Source organism: Alligator sinensis, unplaced genomic scaffold, assembly GCF_000455745.1.
Source record: "Alligator sinensis unplaced genomic scaffold, ASM45574v1 scaffold354_1, whole genome shotgun sequence".
Lineage (NCBI taxonomy): Eukaryota > Metazoa > Chordata > Crocodylia > Alligatoridae > Alligator > Alligator sinensis.
Window position 1 is genome coordinate 461,442 of NW_005842200.1, and position 21,775 is coordinate 483,216.

General features: G+C 41.8%; 1 protein-coding gene across 9 annotated transcripts in view; it reads left to right on the top strand.

Moving 5' to 3' along the window:
- TENM3 (teneurin transmembrane protein 3) overlaps positions 1 to 21,775 on the top strand; it is a 540,570-nt gene that overhangs the window by 441,411 nt on the left and 77,384 nt on the right. For all 9 annotated transcript variants that reach the window (XM_025207579.1, XM_025207580.1, XM_014521286.2 and 6 more), the window contains one exon: positions 15,431 to 15,577. In XM_025207579.1, coding sequence (XP_025063364.1) covers positions 15,431 to 15,577 — 147 coding nt within the window. The remainder of the gene's footprint in view (positions 1 to 15,430; positions 15,578 to 21,775) is intronic.

A 21,775-nucleotide genomic window follows, 5' to 3' on the forward strand; every position in this document is an offset into this window, starting at 1 on the left:
AGCAGGAATTGCATGCTTAAAAAGTGCTCACTGCTACGTCTTAAAGTTGATGAAAGTGGATTAAAGAGTCTCTAGCCATTGCAGGATAGAACCAGAAAAGGCAGCATATGTCCCAAAGCACTAAAGTACTCTGCAAATTTAAGGATTTCTGAATGGTTCAATATTTTTCCCCTTTAGATGGGTAAGATTTTACCTCTGTGTAAGTCCATGTGGGAGCAATTTGAAGCAATAGTTTACAATGGAGCCATGGGAAATCACCTACCTGATTCTTTATTTGGTCTGGGAGTGGCATTCATAAACCTGAGGTCAGCATATGGTTCTTGTAATTTTGTGAATATTTTTTTACATCTAACAGCAGACTTTCATCCTAAACAAATGATTGTTGCATTCCAACAACTAATTTCATATTTAGCTTTTTGAGTGCTTTTTTAAAAAAGAAGTAACTATAGGAATCCCCCCTTCCTTCAATAGTATTTGTAATACTTAGGGTTGAATTTCTACCCTCACCTTCTGTCTGTATGTGAATGAAAGATTGCATATGTCCAACCAGAGACCAGGTTACTCCTTAATTAAATTTTCAGCTTGCATATTAGCTAAAGCAGGGGTTGTTTGTTTATTTTCTTTCTTTTTTCAATTTTTTTCCACAAACAGCCCAGGGTCCCTCTACTTTCTGAATAGCTGTTTTGTGAGATTGAAGGAGAGATTATTTGAGATGGGGCTATTATTTCTGTGATTTAACTGGCATGTACCTTGGCTAAATTAAGTAACAGTCATAGGAAGCCCATAAATATGAATACTTTGCCAGCTGCTTTTCCATTCAACTCTGTTAACTGAATGAAATTAGTAAATAATTATGTTGGTGGGGAATCTGCTATATCCAAGTGTTATATAATGTCTCAGTTTTACAACACAGCTTAATTTTTTCTATACACCAAATTAGTTTTTAGAGTAATCTAAATTGCAAATTAGCCAATTTGCATTAAAACTATGCCTTCTTGTTCTGATTTGTCAACACCTCTTTTTTAAAAAGACTTTAACATTAAGCATGGGTGGGTAAGACCATCTGTTTATGGAGCTTGCCTGCAGCTCCATCACTTAACACATGGGACAGGTTACAGCTGTTTAATTGTTATGGTGTTGAACGATTATCATTCTGTCCAAAATTAATATTTATATATGTATGCATAGAAGGCATGTGGTTAAACATAAGTGATCTAAATGTGGATTAATGTCATTAAGCATTCATTAATTAATCCCTCAGGAGGACTAGAGTTAGAATAGTGGTATTTATGCTACTTTCTGAATAACTGCACGAGGTTATTTTACCTGGTAGATATAATTGAAATTAGCCTCAAAGAATGATAGGCAGTAAAAATAGGTAGCTTGTAATACCTTGTAGTTCCCATGGGAATCAGACTTCAATTGTTTTATCTTCCAAGAGTTTTTGCAAGATTATTTCTCCTAAAATTTGATTGAGAAGAAGAAAAGAAAGAAACAAATAAAGTACTTTTTCACTATTTTCTTTGGCATGAAATCATCAAATTACAATTTTAAAAGGGTTTTCTTGAGAAAAAGATTTCAACAAGCAGTCCATATGGATTAGATAAACCAGGTAGTTACTGATTTTTCCAGAATCATTAATGAGGAAATGAAAACTGATAGCAGAAATTAACAACCTCATTTCACAGACCTGTTGAAAAGGAATAGCAAAGTGTTCAACAAGCATATTATCTTTTCATAAATGAACTTCCATTGACTACCCTACACACAGGCTGGGGGATCTTTGAGAGTGTGAGACCCTTAAAATAAGTGTTATTTTATTGGGCAGGCTTTGAAGTTGCATTGATTTGAAAGTATCGAGAGTAGTCAACTACATCAGGGGTGTTAACCACACAGCCCATGGGCTGGATCCAGCCCATAGAGTTACTCTATCCAGCCCACTGAACTACAGTGGAACACTGGAAGTTGGCGACACAGAGCAACAGTGGCAGTGATGGCAGCAGAGCATGCAGTGGTGGATGTGACAACCATGGAAGCAGCTCCAGCCTCTGTTGCATCTCTTGTGCTGGAGCTGGCACCACAGCACAAGGCACGTAAGTGCTTGCAACACTGTCTCCTGCACAGGGTTCGTGTTAGGGGCTGGAGCTGCTGCTGCATGCCTCCATTGCCATCACCGCCACTTCCTTGTGCCCTGGGCTGGATCCAGCTCACAAGGAGCCTCATTGTCTGCATCCAGCCCAGAGCATAAGGTGAGTTTGACACCCCTGATCTATACCACCTTTGACCATGCTACAAGTGAAAACATTCCCTGCTCAATTGTTCCTGTCCATACACATTGAGTGCTGAAAATGTCATATAACTACCATTAGTGTGGTGCTAGGTGCACCATGGGCATGCAGCAAGAAGTGCCTACCTAGCATTTTTTCAGCACACTATGTGCAAAGCAAGACATATTTTCACAGCAGCACTCCCCAGAAAAAGTGTCTAATACCCCAAGGCTAAGTCCAGACAGTCAAAAAGCTGAAAGCTGAATCGGTTCAGTCTTTGAAGGTTAGTCTAAACTGCACAGCTTAAATTGAAACAGAAGTGTACAGACATTTACCTTTGATTTAGGAAATGCAGTCACGTGCCTGCAGTGGCTCAGACCAGACAGGGGGCGCTAGAGCACGGCTCTCTGGCTCTGTGTTCACTTCCTCTTCCTGCTGCCCCTTGAGGTCTCTGGGATTTGCAGTCCAGAATCATAGCAGCAGGACTCTGCAGGGTTATTCATCACTTCCTCTTCCTGCCTCCAGCTGCCTCTGGGATTTGTAGTCCACAGCAGTAAGTTTGAGTGGAGGAAGAGGTGTTAAACCCTCCCTCCTCTTTGACCCCAGACCCCAGTCGGGGGGGGTGAGGGAGAGGGGGGGCCAGCCTGGAGAGGGAGTGCCCCCCTCCCCTGCAGACTGCGTTGCATCATAGATTATAGAGTCAGAAGGGACCCAATGGATCATCATGTCTGACCCCCTGGCCCTGGCAAGAAAGAGGACCAAGGTCAGATGACCCCAGCCAGGTGATTGTCAAGCCTCCTCTTGTAGACCTCCAAGTTAGGTGATAGTACCACCTCTCTTGGAAGCCCATTCCAGACTCTGGCTACCCTTACTGTAAAAAATTTCCTCCTAATGTCTAACCTAAATCTACTCTCTACTAATTCGCACCCATTACTCCTAGTTATTCCCTGCAGCGCTCTGGTAAACGGGGCATCCCCAATTCCCTGCTGTCCTCCCCTGATACACTTGTAGGCGGCTACAAGGTCACCCCTCAGCCATCCTTTGTAAAGGCTGAAGAGCTCCAGATCCCTCGAACTCTCCTCGTAGAGTCTTTCACGGAGACCACTAATCATGCAAGTGACCCTCCTCTGAACCCTCTCCAGATTCTCCATGTCCCTCTTGGAGTGCGGTGCCCAAAACTGGACACAGTACTCCAACCGCGGCCTGACCAATGCTGCATAGAGGGGGAGCATCACCGCCCTTGATCTGTTGGTCATGCATCTGCTAATACATGACAAGGTGTGATTCGCTTTGTTGATGGCCTTGTTACACTGCCGGCTCATGTACATCTTGGAGTCAACTATGACTCCAAGATCTCTCTCAGCCTCTGAGCTGCTCAGGTGGTCATCCCCCAACCTGTAGGTGTGCTGGAGATTTCTCCTTCATAAGTGGAGTACCTTACATTTATCTTTGTTGAATTGCATCCTGTTTCGTTCCACCCATTGATCTAACCTGTCCAGGTTGGCCTGTATCTGCTCCCTGCCCTTACTGCTCTAGCTAGGGAACAGAGGGGTGGGACCAGCCCTGCTCTTTGGAGCAGACAGCCTAGCTCAGGGCTGGAAAGCATGCTGGGATGCTGGGGAACTGTGATTTAACTTGAACCAGGAAAATGGGTCTGGGACAGAAGTTTCATAAACTGGTTTGACTCAAATTAGTTAAGTCTGATACTAGTTAAGTCTGCAATTCAACTGGGTTTATCTTAAGCTAGTTTTAGCCATTTTGAAATTGGTTTATGTGTGCTGAGCTTCTGTTCTGTTACAGATTCACACACACAGATTCACAGAAGTTTAGGGCTGGAAGAGACCTCGTGTGATCATCAGGGGCAGCCCCCCTGCTCTGGGCAGGTTTAAACCAGTTCCTGATCACTTAAACCGGTTTATGTGCAACTTCTGTCCCTAGCCTGAGTGTTCAGGTATGCCCAAGTTACCCAATATTCTCTGCTAGAGATCTGTAAGTTTTGCACCATTTTAATTCAGCATATGTTTAGCTCAAGGCTCTTTTTACAACAGATGTAAATTATGACCATTGTTCATCATGTTACAAGATCAAAGAGTAAGTCAGGCCAAATGTTGTCCACTTGCTAATTAAAAAAAAAGTGATTACAATATGGCTCGCTTGGTTATAGTAAGTTACACCACTTTTGGGGGAAAAAAAGTGTATATGCTTGACAAATTAGAGTATAGGAACAATTTTGGGATGTGGGGCAAACTTAAGAGGGGTGTCAGACAGAATGGATCTGGAATAAAACTTGCATGAATTACTAGGTCTTCTGATCTTGAGGCAGCTCCCCTACTGATGCATCCTGAAGCTGAGGCTCAACTAAGCAAGCCTGGTAAAGGACTTTTGGCATTATGTCCCATAGGCACACAAAATTATGCTAACCTAGACAGAATTATCTTACACAGGGAAACCCTGCTGAGGAATGTATTTGGGGACCTAAATTTAATGCAGGGGACCTCACAAGAACATGCTTCCTGAAAAAAATATCTTGCTGTATAAGAGGGGATAACCAGGAAATTCTATAATGAGTAATAACTTTCGGCTTCTCTGTGCACGGACCTTCTAGAATCATGGGTGCCCCCAAACTGTTTAGCTTTGGAACATCCATGCATGTCTGTGGCATGAACTCACAAATGACACACACAGGTAAGAAATGAGAAATCTTTGCCTCTCTCACACAAAAAAGATTATTCACTGGTCCAATACAGAAGCTCCTCCTAAGATTTTTTTTTTCTTTTTGATCTAATGGAAATGAACCAATCACACCAAATTAAATGAAAAACCCTGAAAAAGTTGTATTTAGACTTGAAAAGAAAGGGGGTTAGTTAATATATGTCCATTATTTTTATAGTCTTATTTTCAAGAAAGAATGTTCAACACTTTAAATTAATTACAGATAATATGATAATATGTGTTGAAAACTCATTGATGAAATCCTGACTTCATGAGACCATTGCCTTGAATTTAGTACAGCCAGGATTTTATCTAAGATATTTACAGTTACATTTATGAATACAAAACCTATCATATATTTTGTTAAGATAAATCTATAATGGTATGACATATAATGCAAAGATAAATTCTGTATTTTAATCACAAATGGCTCGAGACCAAATTGCTAATATTTAATGAAATTCAATACAAATATATTCCCTATTATCCCACAACTGTGCATGAAACATATGGGAGCAGAATTATTCATCCATTCAGGTCAGCCTCAAATCTGCATACCATTTGTGACTGCAGATGTTACTACTAAAAATTTTTGCATTTCCAGGTAACTTTAAAACTTGCCCACTAGACTCTTATTGGTTCTATATCTAAAGTTGCTGAAAAGAGTATGTTATTGGTTAACCCACACCACCTTTTGGATCTGCATGATCTGAATAGCCGTTTCATTCTCATAGTGCTCTAAACTGCTAATTGGCTGATTTGCATTAAAATAAACATCCCATGCAAAGCTGTAGCTAAGCACCTTTTGGGAAAATAGCAGAATCTCATAGATTTGAAGGATTTTAAAGCTTGCTGTAAAGTTTGCTTAAGTTGAAGAAGCCAATAAATAAAAACTGTTATTGAGTCGCAGAGTTACATCATTACATAGTCATGTAGGGCCAAAGGCAGGCTAAAGGCACTTCAGTAAGGAAGAAGGATGAAAATGCCAGAACCCGTTTCCTTAGACACTAACAAGCCCAAATTTTCCTTTCAAATTCGCCATACAAGACAGTGGGATTTATGTGCATATGTCTGAAGTCTTGTCTTTGTTTGACGACTTGCCAGAGGTCTCGGCCATGATTTTTAGCTGTCTCAGCTTTTAAGTACATGTTTTGAATCTTTGACAAGGACATTTTTTCTCCATAGGCATTAACTAAGAAAACAAAAGGAGAGTAATGGACTGTTCATGGAAAAGTATGTGTATAATAACCTCAAACTTCTAATTCCCATGTAAATCATTAACAACAACCAACATTTTAATCCATGTAAATCTTTAACAGCAACCAGCATTTTAACCCAGACTGTTCAGGGGTTTTCAGTATTGACAATTAGACTAACTTATCAGAAGAATAGAAGTAAGATTGATCACAGGTCAGAAAATCGTAAACCCATAATTTGTTTTTCACTGAAACTATGGAAGCCAACAATGGCTGCTGCAAAGTAAACTGCTTCAGATTTAAGTAGCAATAATTTTCAGTGACTTTAGCTATTCCTTGCAGAACTCTACAGGGCATGCAAGAATAAGTCCTTAAGCAATGAAAACAGAGAAAGAAATAGCATGTTTAACTCATTCAAAGAAACAGAAATTCACCTAGAAAATAGTATTCCATCTAGAATTATACAATCTCAACATTGTAAAGGGACTTTCAAGGTTATCTATTCCAGGGAGGCAACCTATGGCATGTGTGCCACAAGCAGCATGGATAGCCTCTGCGAGGGGACAGGCAGCACAATCGCAGATAGGGCAGGGAGCAAAAATAGAGCAGCAGATCAGGCAGGAGAAAGGTATCAGGGTGGCACTCAGGGGTTAGGGACAGAAGTTACACATAAACTGGTTTAGGTGATCAGAAACTGGTTTAAACCTGTAACAGCAGAAGTTCAATGCATATAAACCGCTTTCAAAATGACCCAAACCGGTTTAAGATAATCCTGGTTGGATGTAATATCAGACTTAACTGATTTAGGTCGAACCAGTTTATAGAACTTCTGTCCCAGACCACTTCCTGGTTCAAGGTAACTCTCAGTCCCCCAGCAACCCAGGATGCTTTGCAGCCCTGAGCTATGCTGCCTGTTCCAGTGGAGCAGAGACTGCTTCACCCCTCTGCTTCTTAGCATGCTCCCTGCCTGTTAGTCCATAGGGACAAGGGGGCAGGGGAACAGACCCTACCCCCCAGCCAGGGTCTACACAGCACATGGGGGGCAGGAAAGCTCCTGTGGGGTCAGCTTTTCAGACCCTGGCAGCCTTCTGCCCTCCTCAACTACTGATTGCTTCAGCAGCTGCCACAGGAGAGGGGGAGAAGAAGTCCTCCCGGCCAGGTGCCTGCCCATGCAGCCCAGCATGGGGGCTCCAGGGAGCCCCTGCCTTAGGAGGGTTTCCCCCCGCCCCCAGCCCAAGGGCAGCCCCAGGGAGCTGAGGGAATGCTTCCCCTTGCAAATCTTGCCTTAGCCCCTGCTTACTTACCTTACCTTAGCCCCTGCTAGTCTCAGGCAGCTTGAGGGAGTGGAGGGAAATTTTCCTGCTCCTCCACAGACAGTTTTGTCTTAGTTGCTGAGAGTCTGAGGCAAAACTAATGTAGGGGAGCAGAGTCATTTCCCTGCACTCCCTGGGCTATCCCTAAGACTGCAGCAGCTAAGGCAAACTGGTGGGATTGGGAAGAATTCTTCTCAGCTCCTGGGGCTGGTGGACCCTTTGGCTGGGGAGGAGGGAAGGCTTCTCTGGTTCCCCCATGCTGGGCTGCAGGGACAGGCACCTGGCATGGAGGACTCCTTCTCCCTCATTCCTGCAGCAATGGCTGAAGCAATCGGCACCTGGGAAGGGGGAGGGGGGGGCTCCCCAGGGCTGCCTGGGCTGAGGAACCAAGGCTGGGGGAACCTCTCGAGGGGGAGGCTCTCCCAAGGTGGGCCAGCACCTGGACAGGGGGCTCCTGAACCCCTTGTGGGGGGATAGTAGGGGGCTGGGGACACTTGGCTGGGCTGGCAATAGCCAGCAGTGGCAACTGTAGGGGGTGTATGGGGGTGCATGTGTACCCCCTGAGAGTGCTGGTGCACTCCCTGACAACCAGTGTTCCCCAGTTAGGCAACGGGGAGGCGGGAGCACTGGTGCCCCACCTGTGAGTGCCAACTGGGGAGTGGGGGCACCAGGAGAAGCACCCCGGCACTTATGGGTGCGCCGCTAGCACTTCCAGGTTGGCGCGATTGGCCACGGGGGTACTGCCCCCCCCCCCAGTCGGTGCAGTCGGCCACAGGATGCCCCGCCCCTGGTCACTGACTGGCCACTGGGGGGGGCAAGTGCCCCCCCCAACTCAGGAGGCACCAGTTGCCCATGGTGGCCAGTAGGCTGGGAGATGTTTTCTAGTGCCCCCTGCCTACTGGCCTGGATCAGTACAGACCTCACACTGCCTGTCCCAGTTGAAAATTAAATGTCAGTTCAGTTGTTTATTGGTTCAACATATGCAGCCTAATGGAAGCTGCCTAGTTTGAACGGATTCAGCCTCAGGCTTTTTGACTGTCTCTAGTTACCCAGGGAGGGTTGGGGCTAATTTGTAGCATGCTCGGCAAAAATGTTGCCCCCCACCCCCCCCATCTTGTTTAACCCCTGGCACAGAGGCACAAGTTCTAGAAATCTTTATCTTCCCAGATACATAATTTAGAAGAAGGGAATTCAGACAAATAAAAATTTATCCTGAAAGGGAAAAGTTTTTAAAGTGGTCTCTTATTCCCAACAATATTCCAGAAAATCTAAAACAAGTCTTCCAAACTCTGGAAAAGGGAAAAAAATACTTTTTTACACTAGGTGATGAAACTTGATTAAAAAAAGGAAATGATATATAGCAGTTTTATAGTTGTCTACTGCTCTTTGTCTTTTACCTTAAATTTCTACATAAGGGTTTCAGACTTCTTCCTATTCTGTTGTGCAACAAGGGCTAACTCAGAACGACTGTAAGAGGTCAAAAATTTGGAGAACTGGCTTCCAAAATGAAATGTTAGCATTATGCAACTATATATATGCTGTAATATCCGATATAGGTCCATCTACACATCTGCTATCATGTTGCTTGTTAAATTCCATATCATACTATTTCCTCACAAGGGCATGCATATGTTTTCCCCAGAATTAATTTATGCCATTCATTAAATCATTTTTTCCTAAAGTGTGAAACATGTAGCTAAGTCAATAGTCACGTTATAATTCACCAATCTGGACTCAATGAAAGTATGCTTATATGCATTTTATTGAGCCAAATTTATGTGAGAAACTTTAATTATTTTTTTTTCTTTTAACAAGCTTCCCAGAACAGGAAAAATTAAATAGTCAAATCCATAACAAATTTTCCTAACTATGATGTTTATATTCCCAGTCTGAGGTAAAAAAGCTGTTAATACTGGCAAAGTATTTTATCACTGGCACAATGTCATATTGGTTAGTCATCCTAAAGAGACTATTTACTAAACAGAATATTTGGCACGTTATAGCTTAGTCTTACAGTACAAAGATTATGGTAAGTGAAAATATCTCATAAAGGATATGAATAAACTAATAAGAATATGACTTTGTTATACAGCATTTAAAATTATGTCACTGTTATAATCCTTTATGACAGGGTAATCAGTAATAAAACAGTGCAGTGAGTACCAATTAAGGAACATCAAATCAATGGGTATGCTGCTCATGCTGATTTAAACAGGAGCTGATTGGAATAAATGGATTTAATATGTACTTACTCACACACTGTGACTGTTCTCTCATATCTACAGGAAGTAGCATATGAATAATCTGCAGAAGATATCTACTTACATCTCTAATGGAAGACTAATGGGAAACATTAAATTAAAAAAATAGTCCAGGTTATGACCTGTTGTGAAACATGCTATGGTAAATGTGATTTTTTTCCAGCATTAACAGTTCCTTGCAAGACAATTCATAAAGGAAATGTATCTGCCGCTTGTTATGCATATGCCTGTTGGTATTGCACAAATTTTAAGTGCAACTTACATTTCATTTTGTTGTTAAGATACTAAAAAAATATTGGCATTTACATCTCTGCTTAGAATGTTCCACTTTCCATTAGAGTCAGGAGGATGCCATGTACCCCCTGCTGCACTACCAAACAGACTTTACACCTCAGCTTGTATCAGACTGCCCCCTTACTGACCTCATCTCAGCTGTGTCCAGATAAGACTGTGCATTTTACTGCTTTTTTTTCCCCCTTTCTATCATGTGATATTCCAGGTCACCTACAGTTCACAGTACTTGGCCCAACCCAAGCTGCTCACAAGAGCCCTTTATAAAGCCAGAAAAAGAAGTAGCCACTGGCAGACAAGCCCTTAATAAATTCATCATATTCTGTCATTTGACTATTTTGCTAATATTCTATATAAAACAAATATCCCTGGTGCTTAAATAACATGATGCAGATACCAGGAGGGGTTTCTTCCCAAAGTCAGCCCAGCATTCTCTCTAGCTGGCAAGGAAGAGCACTAAAGAGATTCTCCTTTTCTTTCCATTTCATGTTTCCTATAGGATATAATCCTCTCCCTCTCCACTTTTGGATCCAGGAGGGCAGGCAGCACAGCCTAAGGAGCTGCATTTCATTCAAATATTATCATTTTCATTTTTCTCACTTTTCATTTAGTAAATGTTTTTTAATTCTTAGGTGCTGCTTGTTCATAGCTCCAGCTTCTAACATTGTCCTTTCTCCAAGAACAAATGGATACAAATTAGCCACAAAAAAATTTAGGCTGGAAATAAGAAGTTACTGAACTTCAGAGCCGTGAGGTTCTGAAACAGCCTTCCAATATGAGGAGCAGGGGCAAAGCCTCCTTTTAAGATGGCGCTAGATCAGTTTGTGAAGCAGAGCATGTGAGGTACATGCCTGTGATTGCAGGTACTGGGTTCAGTGACCCATGATGTCCCTTCCAGTTCTGTGTTTCATAGCATGTAGTCTTACATATATAAACACTTGAAACGTCTCACTAGTCTAGTCTAACACAAGTAGATGTTGCATAATCTTCAAGCAACTGTTGTGTGCAGCTTATATGGACAAGACTTGATTCGTCTCTTATGTGCACAAAGGAATAATTCAAGAGCACCTCTAGTGAAGTCAGTCAAGTTCTGCTGGGGGAAGTGAGCAGATAATGGAGCCCACGCTGAAATGCAGCTGTTTCTCTTTTCTCTTTTGTGTTGGTTTATAAGAAAAGATACTTACTTCATAGTTACCATTGTAAATGTCCTATCCTTGTTAATATTTTGTCCTATCTGCTTTTCATTATCTTAAACCAGTCATGCTTTTGATTTCTTACCTTTTCTTCTTCAAAAGCTAGAAAGTAGACAACATTTTCTTCCTCACAGTGACATAGAGTACACACGACAACTTTGCCTACCCTAATCCCCATCCAGTCCAGTCCAAGAGTTGAGGATTTTGAGTGAATAGCTGTGACTTCAACCGCCCATAAGGTTGGCAGTGCAAAATACCATATATTCCCCATATATTACAGAATGGGGAATATGGTCCTCTCGTCTGTCTTGCTGTAGACTAGGGTATCCTCTCATAAAAACCTAAGAAGTGCCTGAGTCTAGCCAAGTACCCAATATCTCTCAGTAGCAGAGTGAATGCTATGAGGAAGAGTTTTATATATCCTAGGAATATACAGACTGCTCTGCCCCCGTCCTCTCTTCCCTTACAGTTTCCAGCATTTAGAGGCCTAGGAAGTCCCAATTTATAGGGTTGGCCTCTAACTGTTATGTGTAACAGGTGGATGTATCCTACATTAATTTCAATTCCCCTTTTTAAAGTCATTGAAATTATGGTTTATTATAGGGGGAGACCTGAAATCTTTGAATACTGAGGTCTGCCCCAGGGTGGCCTCTACCACTTGCATCTTTTTACGTGTTGGAGGAGAGGATGGCAGTTGGCTAGAGAGGGCCAACACGAAGAATGGTTATCTGGGCCTCTTGCACCTGCTTGATATGCGAGGGCAGGGAGTAGGCACTCGGCAGCACCTTTCCTCTTCAGTATTTTAATTAAGAAGTCTGAGGGCTGCCGCTTAAAATGTGTCCTGTGTGTCAGTCTTATTTGCCAGCCTGCCCTGCTCAAGTGGATTCTTCTCATTCTAGGTATTGTTACTCTGTATGGTTAAATACGTGCTGCTTTTGGATATACAGTGTTATTTATTTATTATACACTTAGTTTTATTTCAGCCTTTTTTCCACTTGAATTAGATTTGGTAGTTTCAGTTCTGTCACTACTGTGCCACCGTCTCCAATATACAAAACCCCACTCTCATCATTTAGCTCGCTATTTTGCATAATTGGCTGTGTGCACTCAGACGAATAACTGAGTTGCACTAAAGAAAAGGCAAATTATTCCTCCCTAAAATGCTGTTATTGCAGATGAGAATTAAGATACAGTACTTTTGCTGGTTATAGTGTCAAAGCAATTCATGACCTGAAAACCAAAGGCTTGATCTTCCAGCTTGGTCATTGTTTAAAGTTCATAAACCTAAGTAATGGCTCTAAGGTGTATTAAAAACATCTTTCTATGCTTGTTTTTATTGTATTTGTTCTACACTAGTCAAAATCTGCCAAAAGCACTGTGAAAGAGGAAAAAAAGCAAAACCTGTTCTTAGAAAGGTAGTGGCTGTTTATTCTGCAGCCTCCTTTTTAAATGCTGAGTGTTTCACAGCATCATGACTTCATTTGCTGAAAAGAGAATCTCTTGCATTTTTAGTAGCTGTGAAATACATTTCTGTTGTGTGATATAAGGTCTCTGTGTCAGCTGCACCTGCTCTATTTGCATGTGAGTTCTGAATAATTCTTGTCGTATGTGACACTTCTGAAATGTCTGTCTGTTCTTTTCTTCTTTTTTAATTCTCAAGCTCACTATTTGGATAAGGTAGTCAAAGGTACTGTATATTTGCTCTTTGTTGACATGCATATACCTACATATCTATTTATATACAAAATAATATATATTGACCACTTAAGTAGACTTGGCAAAAGCAACCTTTTCTTATGTCTGTTCCATGAATTATAAATTTGATTCAACATAACTCAGATTCAAAATATTTAATCCTGTATGTTTGTCACACATTTAAAATTTGGCTTCCTGTTATGTATATATACTGTATAAATACATCAGTTTCTTCTGGAACCAAAAACTGAAGATAGCAGTATATTTGCTGTTTGACATTTTGATTCTGCTAGCTTTTAATTAGAAATATAGCTGTGAAGCATTAAATATCTAGAAAAAGAAACATTCTGGGACAAGAGTAGCAGTTTAAGAAACCATCCTTTCTAAAGAATACATTGATTTTTTACGTATGTGAATATATGGAAAGAGTAACGCGATGTTTCTTGTACACAGAATCAGTTGCCTTCCTTTATATAAATGTTTGAAAATGTATGTGAAATTATATTTTATGGTTTGCATGAGAAGCTGGAAGAAGCTTATGTATTTTATACAACATTTTCAGTTAAAAGGATAGGGGTCCAAGACCCACCATAAAACAGCAAATTTCTCATATCTTCAGTTATGGTAAAAAATAATTGGGAAAAAATTACTTTAAAAATCCCCAATCCTCTTTCCCCAAATTACCTTTTTTCTATTCCTTATTTGTGCTTTTTTCATTAGAATATGGCAATATTCATGGCAATATCCAGGCTTTCGTACAATTAAGTCTTGAATGCACTCAATTGATTTCTGCAATATATTGTCAGTAGGTCAATTAAATATGTAAGTCTTCTATAACCAAAGCAGAAGAAATGCATTCAGAGGTAAAATTTGCTTTCTGCACAAACAGTCAATAAATACAGTTGGCAACTACAGCCTGAAAGAAAAAGAGCTGCAAGACTAATCTCAGCCTGGCATAATTACATGATATCCATAAGTATAACTTCATCATACCTTGTCATGAGAAGCTGTTTTGATTCCCTTCCTTCAGTAAGTACTAATTTGACAAAAGACCCCATAGAATTTTTTTTATGTCAAGTTACACAGGTGGAGGAAGGAGTCAGTAAATTAATAATTCCTTAACATTAAACTACTACCTTAAAATGATTGTTCTGAGCACAACTAAATTAATCAAGCCAGGACAGAATTCTAGTTCGCAAAGATAATAGGTATATAAAACAAACAAAAGGGCTATGACAAGTTTGACTATTTTTATGTTGTATAAATTTACAAACAACTGTTGTTTCCAAAAATATCTGATCTGTAGCCACTTTTTGTAGGATACTCAGTGCCATATCTGTACTTGCTTCTGTCAACATCTTATCACAATCATAAGATAAGGAGCACAAGAATCTACATATTTATAAAGTGTCATCATCCTCATATAGATCATGTTGGCTGCATGCCAGATTTCATCAGTAGGAAGTGACAGATATTGTTTTTTATGTAATGTTAGACTGAAAACAATTTTAGATTTTGGATATATTAAATTATTTTAATTGTTTCCCAAATTTTCCCTCCTTGGCCATAAAAGCAGACAAGATAGGATATAAAGGTAACAGCACAAAAGCCTTAGGGAGATTGTCACAAAAAATCACTCTCTGCTATCTGTCTTGAAGCACGTCACTACCGTGTTTTTGTTCAGTCTATCAATGTTTTATTGTGGTCCTTATGGTATTTCATTTTGTCCGTCCTAAGTAATCAAATACGCACAGCTATTACATTTAGTTGGAAATCCTGTTGGTCCTGTCCCATCCGTATGCAGCCTGAATCCTAATGTTTGTTAGAATAGATGCTAAGCTGCTTCACTATTTCCTGGGCTTTGCTTATTCTGTGAAAAGGAATGTATTTTGGCATAAAGTATAGTCATTAACACTGGCCTATACTTTGTGCAATTATTTAATGCACTGTAATTTCACATGAATATACGGCAACTCTGAGACCAGATAAAATGAATGTTCTTTCACTGCGTGCAGGGAATCACACCCACTTCCCTACTTCAGCATTTGGAGGGGTTTATTTGTAGTAACAAAGAGCTTAAAAATTTGTACCAGTAAGTGACCAATATTGCATAGAGGAAATAATCTGTAACGATAGCACAGAAATGGTCTCGTTTAACACAGCCGTGTTTTGCGCTTTGCTATGCACTCCTCTCTTGTTACTCTGCCAAAGAAAATATTAAGTTAATTTTGTCTGGCCTGCAGGTATTTAGAGGATTGTTGCATTTATTTCCTGCCTGCACAGGTAAGTGGTGTCTCAAGTGTCAGGCCAATCAAAGATGCCACTTCGTTAAGAATTACATTCCCTAGGTAATGTTGCTGTTCCTCTCCATGTGCAATTACAGTATTTGTGCTGTTATAAAGGCCTGTTCCCAGTAAGTGTCCCTTGTTCGTATTTTTTCTCATATTGAAAATAATGGCAATATTTAAATCACTTGTGTTTTCCTTCTTTGTCTCTCAACAGAGGGCTGCCCTGGCCTGTGCAATAGCAATGGAAGATGTACACTAGACCAAAATGGCTGGCACTGTGTTTGCCAACCAGGATGGCGAGGAGCCGGATGTGATGTAGCCATGGAAACTCTCTGCACAGATAGCAAGGACAATGAAGGAGGTAAGAGATACTGAGTGAAACCTTAACACTGGGGAAAATACATTGAATTGTTGAGAATCTTACAACTGGGTAAAAAAAACCCACCATGAAACATATATTTTACTAACTGTGGTGAGAGGCCCGTAAGAATACACTGGAACATTTACTGCTTTCACATGGGAAGCCAACCAGCTCTTAAGACAGGGCTATCCAGCTTCTGAGTAGCCCCTGCCACACCACAGGCAACCCCACAATGTGGGTGCTACTCCCTCCTTCATCCCTGGGTCCCCGCAGGCTGCCTAACTGCTGGCTCATTTACCCCAGCAGGCTACGCCGCCCTGCCTCACTCTATCCCTAGAGCAGGGGCGGGCAAAGTCTGGCCCATGGGCTGGATCAGGTCCGTGGCCGACTCCATTTCCCAGCAGCCCCTGCCTGCATTGCTGCAGCCAGTTTTCACAGAGACCCCAGGAGTGGCGGCACTATGACAACACAGGACCAGGGTTTCCATGGAGACCGGCCCCAGCAACACTGGTAGGGCATGCAGCTGGACAGGACGCTGCTCCGAGGCTAGGATTTTGCAGCGGTGACAGTGTGGTCCGGAGGCAGGACAGAGCTGCGATCTGCTGCCTGCATGCCCCGGGCAGCGGATCATGGCTCTGCCCCAGTTCTGGACCATGCTGTCACCACTAAGATCCCAGCCCCAGCCCTGGAGCAGCTCCCCACTGAGCCACGCACCCTGCTACTGCTGCTGGGGCTGGTCTCCATGGAAACCATGGCACCACCGCTACTGGGGTCTCCATGGAAACCAGCCACAGCGACACAGATGGGGGCTGCTGGGGAATGAAGTCTGGCTGCTGGCTAGATCTGCCATTTTGCCCACCCTGCCCTAGAGGCAGAGGCAGGCAGTAGGACCTGGAGGAAGGAGGGACGGCCTAGAACCTCTAGCAGCAGCAGCAGCAGGAAAGCCACAGGGAGAACAGTGCCCAGACCAGGAACCTGGGAGCCACAGATTAACCCCTCGGGGGCTGCTTATCACCTGCAGGCCATCACTTGGAAAGCTGTGCCTTTAGAGATCACCATAGCAGGTGAAATACGTGCTAAAAACCTGTTAATGAAATATTTTTTCCATGCCATATTAGATTACACAAGATCTTAATTCAGGAAGCATTTGAAAAAATAGTGTGCAAATAAGGAACCATACTGAAATTATAACGAACAAAATTTTCATTGACTTTGGTAGGAATTTACCATTAGTGAAAGAATGGACTAAAGATTTTGCATTTTGGCCTATAGAAACTATCACTAGAAAGAATTTTATCATGACGATGTGCACTCAGTGTAGGAACATCTTACTTACCTGAAGCTTGTGAATGCAGGTAATTGACAGAACACTCTCAGCAGCCACTGCTTTCCTTCAATCTGTCACTCAAGCAACTGAATATTTCTGTTTTAGATAGCAAGTTACTGATCTACACCAAGATATATTCAGGACTATTTACTTAAGAACCCAAGGAGTGCCATACTGGGGCAGACCAATGGTCCGTCTAGACCAGTAACCTGTCTCTGACTCTGGCAGGAGTAGGTGCCAGAGGAAAGATCTCCAGCCATTCTGTAGAAGTTTAATAGATCTGTCATTCCTAAATATGTCTAGTCCCTCTTTGAACCTGGCTATGCTATTTACCTCTAAGTTAACTATGCACTACATTAAAAGTACTTTCTCTTGTTAGTTTTAAACCTGTCTCCTACTAATTTCAGTGGGTGCTCCTAGTTCTAGTGTTCTGTGACTTGGTGAATAACAAACAGCTCCCTGTTCACTTTGTCCTCACCCTTCATGAATGTATTGACCTCTATAATATCCCCCCTCAGCCCTCTTTCTAAATTAAAGGCTGCTTGCAAATGTTGAAAAAAAACAAACAACCAGTGCTTTACTTTAAACTCTGTGCACCCCTGTACCGAGCCCCACACAGCACCTTAGTTAGACCCAGCTCACCCAATATTTGTAAAGATCTGGCACTTTAGTGCGGTTTTCGTGTTACTTTTTTCTAATAGCTGGTGGAAACATGACAAAAAGCCCCACTGAAGCACCCAATCTTTATAGATACTGCGGAGCCAGGTCCAGCTAATGCACTGCTTGTTTGTTCTTTCAACATCTGCAAGCAACCAAAGAGTCCTAGCCTTTTAGTCTATCCTGGTATGGCAAGTACTCCATACCACAGTCATTTTGGTAGCGCCTTCTCTGTACCTTCTCCAATTCTACTACATCCATTTTGAGCTGTGGAGACCAGAACTGCACACAGTATTGGAAGATGTGGGCACACCATGGATTTGACTAATGGCATGATCATGTTCTCCATCTTGTTTTAATTTCCATTCTTAATGATGCCAGACATTTTATTGGCTTTTTTGGGTTGCAGCTGCACATTCAGCTGATGTGTTCAGAGAACTGTCTGCAGTGACTCTAAAGTCTCTTTCCTGAGTTATAACAGCTAGTTCAGAACCCAACATTGTGTACGTATAGGTGAGGTTATTTTTCCCCTTGTACATTATCTTGCACCTGTTGACATTGAAGTTCACCTACCATTTTTGCCTACTTATTTAGCTTAGTAAAAGCTTTCTGTAGCTCCTCTCCATAAGCTTGCGATTTGACTACCCAGAATAACAGGTTGGACAAGTGGGCAGAAAACAACAGAATGCAGTTCAACAAGGAGAAATGCAAAGTGCTGCACCTAGGGAGGAAAAATGTCCGGCACACCTACAGCCTAGGGAATGACCTGCTGGGTGGCACGGAAGTGGAAAGAGACCTTGGAGACCTAGTGGACTCCAAGATGAACATGAGTCGGCAGTGTGACGAAGCCATCAGAAAAGCCAATGGCATTTTATCGTGCATCAGCAGATGCATGACGAATAGATCCAAGGAGGTGATACTTCCCCTCTATCGGGCGCTGGTCAGACCGCAGTTGGAGTACTGCATGCAATTCTGGGCGCCGCACTTCAAGAGGGATGCGGATAACTTGGAGAGGGTCCAGAGAAGGGCCAGTTGTATGGTTAAGGGCTTGCAGACCAAGCCCTACGAGGAGAGACTAGAGAACCTGGACCTTTTCAGCCTTCGCAAGAGAAGGTTGAGAGGCGACCTTGTGGCTGCCTATAAGGTCATCACGGGGGCACAGAAGGGAATTGGTGAGGATTTATTCACCAAGGCGCCCCCAGGGGTTACAAGAAATAATGGCCACAAGCTAGCAGAGAGCAGATTTAGACTGGACATTAGGAAGAACTTCTCTTTCCTGCCTATGCAGGGGGTCAGACTCGATGATCTATTGAGGTCCCTTCCGACCCTAACATCTATGAATTTGGTATCACCTGCAAACTTGGAAAATTCACTGTGCCACACCCAATTGCAGATCACTGATGAAAATGTTGAATAAAATTGGGCCTTGTCCCTGTAGGACTGCACTTTTGACCTTCCTTCATCCCGAAAAGTAACTATTTAGCCCTACTCTTTGCTTTGAACCTTTTTAACCAACTCTTAACCCACAAAAGAACCTTCCCTCAGGCTCTGCCTGTGTCATACGTGCTGCAGAACTGGGGCGTAAAAGACAAAGTACAGGTAGATGCAGCTTTTCAGATGTCTTCAGAGCGTCATCTACCACGAAAAGGAATATATGTTGTCTAGTGTAAATCAAGCTTCAAATTGCTCCTATTCCTCTACCTCGCCACATATTCGAAGGTCCTCCAGCAGTAGCATAACTAAGGGTGGACAAGCAGAGCACCAATTTAGATGGGGTGTAAGCCACTGCTTGTACCCATACTACAGAAACTGCTTGTTATACCTTTAGTCTGCAAGGGAGGCAGGCTTTTCTTCAAGGGAAGTACAACCCCTACTTCCTAATTTCTTTCCCCAGCCTTGAGAGCTTGGGGAAGAAAAGCTGCTAAGCGAAACAGCTCAGAAAACTCAGCCACAGACCTTTGCGTTGGCCCAAACACCAGTGCTTGGCCCTTTCTTTCAAATTGTAGCTAGAAACTCCTTCCACAGGGCTGATTAGCTGCGGGGGTTTTATACCCTTCTCATAGTCTCTCTCCCTCAGTCTAGCACAGTGGAGACCTGGTCCCAGCTGAGGTTGATAGGCCATACTATAGTAGAAAAAAATATAAAGAATAATGATAGTAATAACACTATTTACCCACTGAGGTCATTATGGTCAAAACCTCTTTGCCAAGTTTATTTTCTATTTTATGGGTTACGCATCAAGAAAAAGCTTATTTCCAACCTTTCTGCTTTGCTTATTTTGTATTTTGAATTAACTTTTCACGTTTAGGGTCCTGAGGTGATCCATTACCTTTTAGTGACCAATCGATTCAGTTGAGCAGTAAGCCAGTTTCAGATTGAATTCCCTGTTTGTTTAAATTGGCTCAGGCTTGCTGAAATCAGTGAAATGGACTTCAGTGGAGCTGTGCCAGTTAACAACAGGAGAGAATTTAGCCTTAGGATAAGATACCTGAGGTAGGAAATGTTATAACCATACTAGTGCTGTGCTTCTCCCCGGTTTTCAGAAGCAGGGTCCATTAGTCCCAGCATAGTGCTGCACTGCCATGCTTAGACAATACTCTGCTTAAATGCATACCCTAGGGACTGTAAAAAGGCTATGCACTTAACTAGAGTATGCACATATTTGAACTTAACACAAACTATTTTTGTTAAGTACAGAATAGCCTGTATCAATTGCTGTCAGTACTATGCTATTAGCAGCCCCCAAACTAACCAGCTCCTATCATGATCAGTGTCTCTAATAGTATTCCATTTTGTGTGCCAGTTATTATGCTGCTAAACAGAGTTCAGTTACATTACAGAGTCGACAATGGGGCTGAAAGATGCTATTTATGCAGATAACCAATGTGTCTTAGATGCAAGAAACAGAGAAAATTATTAGGACCTCGGTCATGTTATGCAGTAAAGGGAATTATGTTCTGCCCGATATGCATGTGGGGTGTTCTCTGTACTGCTTCCAGTCCCTGAGCTAACCTGTTCAGAGCTAGTTTGGGTATCTTTACATGGCACTGTGCTGTGTCATATAGACATATCCTTACTTTCTAGACACAGAAAACTACCACTCAGGGAACTGGTTTCTGATAGATAAGGCAGTATGGATGAAGGGGAAGAAGAGAAAGAAAGCAAAATGGAAGAGAAAATAGAGGTACTAACACAAGAATAACTTTGAGAGGGGAAAAATAGATTGTGTAGCGTATAAAAAAGAAAAAAGGTGAAATCCCTGGGAGAGAAGAAATCTGATCAGTTAAATGTGAGAGATAACAGAATAAGGTGAGATATCAGAAAGCAAGGGAGAAAGTTGACAGCTGATAACATAGCACAGAGATGGGGAGAGAGAGAATTGAAGGGATAAGGAGAAGCAAAATAAACAGGAGGGGGAAAAAAGAAGATGCTCCTCCAGAATTGAAAAAGGACAGAAAAAAGCACAAGAAAAAAGGAAAGAAGAGAGATAAGTAGAAGGATGAGAGAGAGCACTAGCCTCAGGAAGCAAAGAAGAAGAGAGAATCCACTGAAAGAAAACAAGAAAAAATATTTTTCAGCAGATATATCAAAAGACTAAGCCAAAACCATTGCCTGCAACTTTGGGGGTGGTCATTTTTAATTTGTATTCTGGTTTTATTTCTATCTCTTTGACAAACAGTTCCCAGCTCTGTAAGGTTTGGCGGAATGCTGGTAGAATAGGGATTTGAGTCAGATGACATATTGCTATGCCACTTCATCATGTTACCCCCTTCCATAGGATTTCTTTTCAATTTAAATGACTCAGCAAGAGACTTATTTTTATTATTTTCAAGCCTTGATTATGGCCACCAGAAATGGTAAATTGGATATAGCAAACTGCACTCTTAGAGGAGTCCTCAACTGACTGTATCAGTATATTTTTCAATTCTTATGCATCCCAGTAAGGAAGGGTACTGAAAAAGAGTAACAGGGAAAGGTAAGTGCCTGCTTGCCAGTCATCCTCAAAGAGATGTGTTGTTTCTCCAGTCACAAAGAACAGTGTTAATCAACTAGGACTCTCTGAGAAAATCATCTAGATTCCAAACAGCAATAGGTATTGGCAAAAGGATATTTCTTCCCTGTGTGTATTTATTTTAAGAGATTAAGTATTCTGAACACGTATGCTGAATTTATCTTGATTTGAGACTATATTCTGAACAGTGTTATTTATGTTC